We start from the raw sequence: 6,015 nt of genomic DNA on the forward strand, positions 1-6,015 counted from the left end.
TTCTGCTGGGAGGGGAACGGCGGCGCGTGGGCGCGGCCTTCCCGGGTGCGGCTGTGGCAAGCGATGAGAAACAAAGAGCTGCGGGATCGCGATCGGCCTCCGCAATCATGATAGCACGGTGTGCGGGGCCGCGCGCCGCCCGGCCCCCTGCCCTGGCCGATGCCATCCGAGGAGGATCGAGGAGCACGGCCTGTGCGTGCTGAGTCCCCCGGGGCCCTAATGAGTGCAATGCTCAGGCCTCCCACCTGCTGCCGCAGGCCCAGCATGTAGTCCAGATATTCTTGCTTCTCGCGCAGCTGGGTGTTTGACAGTTGAATGACACGACGCGGAACGGGCGGTCGGCGCGGGCGGTCAGCGGAAGGCGGGGTCGGGACGACGGCGGGGCAAGGGCTGGACACAAAAAGCGGCACGCAGCCTCAATCCGAGTGGATAAGAAGCCTTGCGGTTTTGGAGGAGGACGCCCTTCCAGCCCAGGCAGCAGGCAGCGACGGCGGCGGGGCGGTGTCAGGGGCACCCTGCCTCGCCGAGAACCTGGGCGGGGGCGGCCGCACCTGCTTCTCTCGCCGCAGCTTCGCCTGCTCCTTGCCCCGCCGCCGCGCCTCCTCGAGCCGCGCGGCCCTGCGGCACAGCCATGGTGGGGGCGGGGTGTTCACCCCAAGTGAGGGTCCCAAGTTACGGGAACAACCTGGTAACATACCCAATCAGGTCAGAAGACTGATCAGATCACAAAGCAACTGCGAGGATGTCAGCATGGCAGCGCGGCGCCGCTGCTCGCCCACCTCCTGGCCTCTAATTGTGCAAGCTCCTCGGCGGTGGGCCCGACAGGCCCCGTCTGCGGCAGCCGGATCAGGACACCCTGCCCGCCTGTTGTGTGTGTGTGTGTGTGTGTGTGTGTGTGTGTGTGTATGCGTGCGCAGAGGAATGGTGATGTCAGCAAGGGGCCGGGTAGTGGGAAGGGCAAATCTAGCAGGCGGCCAGCAGCCACCCCCGCCTGCAAAGTGGACCTGCAGGGTCCAGCACCCACTGCTTGCTGTGAGCAAAGGCCCTAATACCTGTGGCGAAGCTCGCGCGGGCCGCACAAAGGGCATCCAACAGCCGCGCACACGCGCCTACCTGCGGTGCCCGGCTGCGCCGCCACCGCGCGCAGGGCCGCGCCGTAGTCCGGCGCCGCGGCGCAGTGGCGCTCCTTGAGCGCCTCGCACAGCTGGTCTGTCAGCAGTCCGGCCGCCAGGTGGGGGTACCTGCCGCGCATGAGTTTTCAAAGTCTTATGGTTGCAAAGCGTTGACTTTTTGCCTTTTGTGGTGGCGCGCACGGGGGCTCAGACGCAGCTTCGCAGCGGGCGCCCTGACAGGTGCCCGCCAGCTGCCCACACGCGTAGTTGCGTCGGGCGAGCAGTCGCAGGCTCGGCTGTCTAGGGGAAGCAGGGAAGGACCTCCGGTGCAGCAGAGCTTGCCAGGGGGCCGCGAAGGGATACATTTCTGAACTCTGGCAGGTGCAAGGTGCGGCAAGCAGACGCGAAAGGGACGCCGGGCTCAGCAGGCGCGGCGGCCGGCGGCCGGCGGCGAGGCCCCGCACCTGAGCCGCAGCAGCTGCTGCATCTGGTCGGTCAGCAGCGCCCCGGACGCGCCCGACCGCGCTGCCGCGTGCCATGCGGGGCGGCCGTCGAGCACCGGCACCACTGTCGTGCTGCTGTGGCCGGCCACGACGGCGATGCCCGACGAGCCCAGGCTGCGGCCAAGAATTGCAATGCGGTGAGCACGAGGAAAGGTCCGTGAGCGTGGGGGATGCGAATTTGTTTGATCTCGGGTTCCAATCAGACACGCACGCGCAATGCTGCGGCCGGCGGGCGGCCGGTCGGCGAGGAAATTCAGGGCGAGCGGCAAGCGGGTGCGGCGGGGCACCGGGGACCCGCTGTGCGCCGTCGCGCCCACTGCAGTCAGCCAGCCAGCCAGTCACCCAGCCACCCAGCTGACCAGCCAGCCAGCCGACCAGCCAGCCGGCCAGCCCGCCAGCCAGCCAGCCAGCCACACAGTCAGCAATTAGAAAAGCCCCCAGGGACGCCGCCGCCTCACCTGCCCTGCGAGTGGTAGAGGCTGAACGCCGCCGCCCCCGGGTCCAAGAAATGCAGCGCAGGCGCCCCGTAGGTCTCGAACGCCAGCTCAGCAAAGGCGGCGCGGCCGCCGTGTGGGTTCAGGGGCGGCTCGGTGACCGCGAGAGGGTGGTCCACCCGGCCGCCTGGACGGCGCCGCATGAGCAAAGGGACGCGGGGCGCCGGCGGGGCGACGTGTTAACTTCTGGCACATCAGCTGCGGTTCCCAAGCTGCGAGGGACCGCCTTGTGCGAACCCAGGTTGCCGCAGCACGCGCCTCGTGCCTGTCTGGAACTCTCTCGAGCTCCAAACCAGGATGCCCGAGTTGCGTGCGGGCGCGGCGCCGCCAGGCCGGGGTTCCCACTCGCGCCACGCGCGCTCGTCACCCGCACGTCACTCGTGTCACCCACGCGTCGCCTCACCCGTCACCGCCAGGCGGTCGAATGCGTAATCGAGCAGTGCCTCCTGGGTCTCATAATTGATGACGACGCCGGCCTCAAAAGGGGTCCTGGGGGCGGGGCCGGCGTGTTGCATGCCGTGGGGCATCAACACAACCCGGCAGGAGCGGAGTCTGGCCTCGGGCAAGGCGACCCTATTGTGAGCAAACGGCGCGCTCAGCGGGCGGTCCGGCTGTCAGCCCACCGCTGGGCCGGCAGGCGCGTTGAGGCGACGAGACCCCCAGGCGCGGCACAGCACGGCAGCGGTCGGGCCGATTTTGAGGGCTGCGGGCGCGAGTACGGCGCACCACCGCAGGGGCCCCAAGGCGGGCGTCAGGGGTGGGGCGCGGGGTGGGACCGAGGCGCGAGCAGCCCACCTGATGGCGCCCTTGCTGAACTCCCAGCCCTTGGCGCCGGGCCCCCACTCGCCGACGCACGTGCGCTGCTGGGCGCCGCCGGCGCGCGCCCTGACCTTTGTGACCTGTGGGGCAGCCAGGGGGACGCCTGCTGGTTGGGCACATCGGTTGATGCGGGGTGACCCAGCGGTGCCCGCTCTTGCAAATGTGGCTCTCAAGCACTTGGTTACGCTGTCGAGTCGGCGCCCGCCGACGCATGGGGTCGCGCACGCCCGCTCGGCGCGCTGGGTCCGCTCCGCGGGCGCGCTCTTGAGAACCTATTTGTGCTCTGTCGTCCTCGGGTACTGTGCATGGGCCCTCGCATCCCCACGTGGGTCCCCGCCCTGCTCCCTGCCACCCAGCCTTGGTGGATGCCCCGCCTGAGGCGCGCGACATGGGGGTCAAAAAAACACTGCTAACACAGCCAAGGCCAGCCTCCCACCTGCGACCGGAACACGAGCCTCGGCGAATCCTCCCCGGCCCATCTGCGGCCGGCGCGCGTTTGGCAGGGCGGGGCTTCGCTGCCGTGGCCAAAGTTTATCCTCGCGCGGCCGCGCCTGCGCCCGTGCATGGCGCCTGTGCATGGTGCTTCGCCCCAACCGGCTGGCTGGTGCTGCAAGCAGGCTTCAGCGCTGGTATCTTCCCAAACGCCTGCTGAGCGCGCTTCCAGGACAGGCGGCAGCAGCATCCAAGGCGATTGCCCCTTGCAGGACAGCTGCCAAGGTGCGTGGCAGCCGGGGCCTGCCACGGCAGCTGCGGCGCGGCTGCGGCTGCGCCCTCATGCGGGAACGCACCCCGCTTTGATCGAATGAGAACCGTTGTCGATGACCAGCGGCCGCCCCACGAGGCCAGGCTCGTACGTCGACCGCGGTGGCCTGCTAAATTCTGTGGAAGGTGCAGGGCCCGCGTCGGCACGCTGTTTGGGGCGGCGGAGGGGAGGAGACGCGGCGTTGCACCGCAGCATGCGGGCGCTCACCTTGCTGTGGCAGCTCAAACACTGGCAAGTGATGACCACATTCCTCCTCCATTTAGCTGCACTATGAAAATTCAATCGTATACTTACTGCTCGCTACTGCTTTCATGACATGTAGTTAGCTTGAGAACGGGTCTTCACTGATCTGGATAGCTCGATCTCGCCTTATAGCGGTTGGCACATACATAGGTAAAAGGGAGCGTCTCTGTACGCTATTTTGAGACGCACACGAGCAACGTTGAGAGTCATGGGCACTTGTGGCGATGCACCTCACCTTACTACCTTTGAACCTTGGTCTGCACTCACCCGAGCACAGCAGCCATGGCGAGCGGTGTGGCCAAGGCACCAATATGATAACTCGCCGGCGGCAAACCTTGGATCAAGGTCATCGGCCTGGGTATTCAGGCATCTGCATCGCCTGGCTGTGCGGAAAGCGCGGTGCATGTCCGCTATGGGCGGCTCGAGTGGCAGCTGTGCTGGCGGCTCAGCCCACGTTGGTGTGCGCCCCTATCGGCCACTCTCGCAACCGTGACGCTTGTGCCGGCCCTTATCTGGGCCCGCCTTTACACATTGGTTCATGCAGGAAAAATAGTCTACACTCAAGATCAACTCACAATAGATAAGTAAACAGGCGCAATGCAACCTGCACTGTACCCAGTGCGCGACAACGTGAATCACTGATGTCTGGTCTTGTCAACAACTAAGAGATAAAATCCATTGTCCGTGCATGTTCTGCAACACCTAGGTCTTGACATGCATGATGCCGTTGTTCCTATCTGAAGAGGGTCCTTGGCTTGTGATTGCAGCATGCAAATGTACGTGCTCACTACCGTACTGCAGTGGTGCCAAATGATCAAATGCACTCCCTGGCACCACTAAGTCAAATACCCCAAGCTGCAGATGCACGCCTACACAAACGCCTGGCCTAGATTTCATAACAGAAACAGAAAGCAGCCTCTCCAATGCGCACGATGAGGGCAAGCCTGCTGGCGTCTACCCAATCAGATGTTCTTAGATATGAACTTGGCAATGCCTGCTGCATTTGCGGGGCCGTCGCGTCCTGAGAGCAGGTCGTGCCGATCGCCTGTGGATGAGATTCAGGGTGTGCGGCAGTACGAATGGCAGGCGTGTGCGCGCGCGGGCAATTCCCAGGTGTGTCTCGCCTCTTCAGATCCAACGGCAGGTCTGTAGCTGGCTGGGTGGGGTGCCGAATGCCAAGGCGCCGGGGCGGCGTGCCACTTGGCTATCATGCATGTGGCAGTCTCGAGGCTCTGGCTATCCGCAGGCGCCTCAACACGCCTCTGCCCCGCATCTGCAGACTCACGCCCCACATGGCGCCGGCGTCCTTCAGTGAAGGCAAGTGCAACACACCTGGCAGCAGCTCAAGCGTGAGGTTGTCGTGCCCCGCCTCCCTTAGCAGGTCCACAAACTGCAGCAAGTCCGCCGCGGGCGTCAGCCTGTCGCCCTCGCAGGCGGTGAAGAAGAGGGGCACCCCTGCCAGCCGCGCCGCGGCGTCCGGCGTCTTCAGGAGCGTGGCGGCCTGGAGGGCGCGTGCGCGGGCGGTCGGGCGGGCGGCGCGGCGGGCGAGGCAGGGGAGCTGTCGCGGCGCCGCGTGTGTGGGGACAACTTAAGCGAGAGTTGGGGGATGCTGACAACAAACGTGCTGTGCCCCATTGACTTTTCGCCCTTCCTCACGCATCCGCGCCCTTCCACGCGCCCTTGTCCCGGCGCCCACATTGCACCAGCCCGCCAGCAACCCAGCCTGCATGCCCCCGCCCCGCTCCCGCGTGTGCGGCCCCCGGCATCAGCGGCGCGACGGCGCCGCGTCTCCTAAACTCCCCGTCAATCCGCGCACCGTGAGGATGGAGTGGAGGGTGCAGACCGCGATCTTGCCTTTGACCACCAGAGGATCTGCCAAGTAGTCCGGCCCGTAGTCCGGATCAGGGTTTAGGATCTCAACCTCCAGCTCGTCCGCGGCGCGCCAGAGGGGCAGCCGGTCGTTGAGCAGGGCTCCCATGGACATCAGGAGGCTGCGCAGGGGAGGAGGACAGGGGTGGTTGGTTGGTTACCGCAGGGGTCGTTCATTGCGGGTGTGAGATCAGGGGGGCGGTCGGCGGGGC

The 6,015-nt window shown here is 66.1% G+C and overlaps 2 protein-coding genes across 2 annotated transcripts in view; both read right to left on the reverse strand.

Moving 5' to 3' along the window:
* Positions 1 to 3,493, reverse strand: part of MNEG_4426 (Actin-related protein 5) — a gene marked incomplete at both ends in the record, with an annotated part of 6,832 nt that extends 3,339 nt beyond the window's left edge. Inside the window, 9 exons of the mRNA XM_014047100.1 lie at positions 246 to 296; positions 552 to 618; positions 780 to 864; positions 1,114 to 1,241; positions 1,577 to 1,729; positions 2,074 to 2,236; positions 2,513 to 2,598; positions 2,905 to 3,008; positions 3,365 to 3,493. Coding sequence (XP_013902554.1) covers positions 246 to 296; positions 552 to 618; positions 780 to 864; positions 1,114 to 1,241; positions 1,577 to 1,729; positions 2,074 to 2,236; positions 2,513 to 2,598; positions 2,905 to 3,008; positions 3,365 to 3,493 — 966 coding nt within the window. The remainder of the gene's footprint in view (positions 1 to 245; positions 297 to 551; positions 619 to 779; positions 865 to 1,113; positions 1,242 to 1,576; positions 1,730 to 2,073; positions 2,237 to 2,512; positions 2,599 to 2,904; positions 3,009 to 3,364) is intronic.
* Positions 3,494 to 4,896: 1,403 nt separating this feature from the next.
* MNEG_4427 (hypothetical protein) lies at positions 4,897 to 5,918 on the reverse strand (the record flags this gene model as incomplete). Its single annotated transcript, XM_014047101.1, has 3 exons — positions 4,897 to 4,979; positions 5,267 to 5,435; positions 5,751 to 5,918. The coding sequence occupies 3 exons, from the start codon at positions 5,916 to 5,918 to the stop codon at positions 4,897 to 4,899; spliced, it is 420 nt and encodes a 139-aa protein (XP_013902555.1).
* Positions 5,919 to 6,015: the final 97 nt, after the last annotated feature.

Source organism: Monoraphidium neglectum (assembly GCF_000611645.1).
Source record: "Monoraphidium neglectum strain SAG 48.87 unplaced genomic scaffold scaffold00614, whole genome shotgun sequence".
NCBI classification, from domain to species: Eukaryota; Viridiplantae; Chlorophyta; class Chlorophyceae; order Sphaeropleales; family Selenastraceae; genus Monoraphidium; species Monoraphidium neglectum.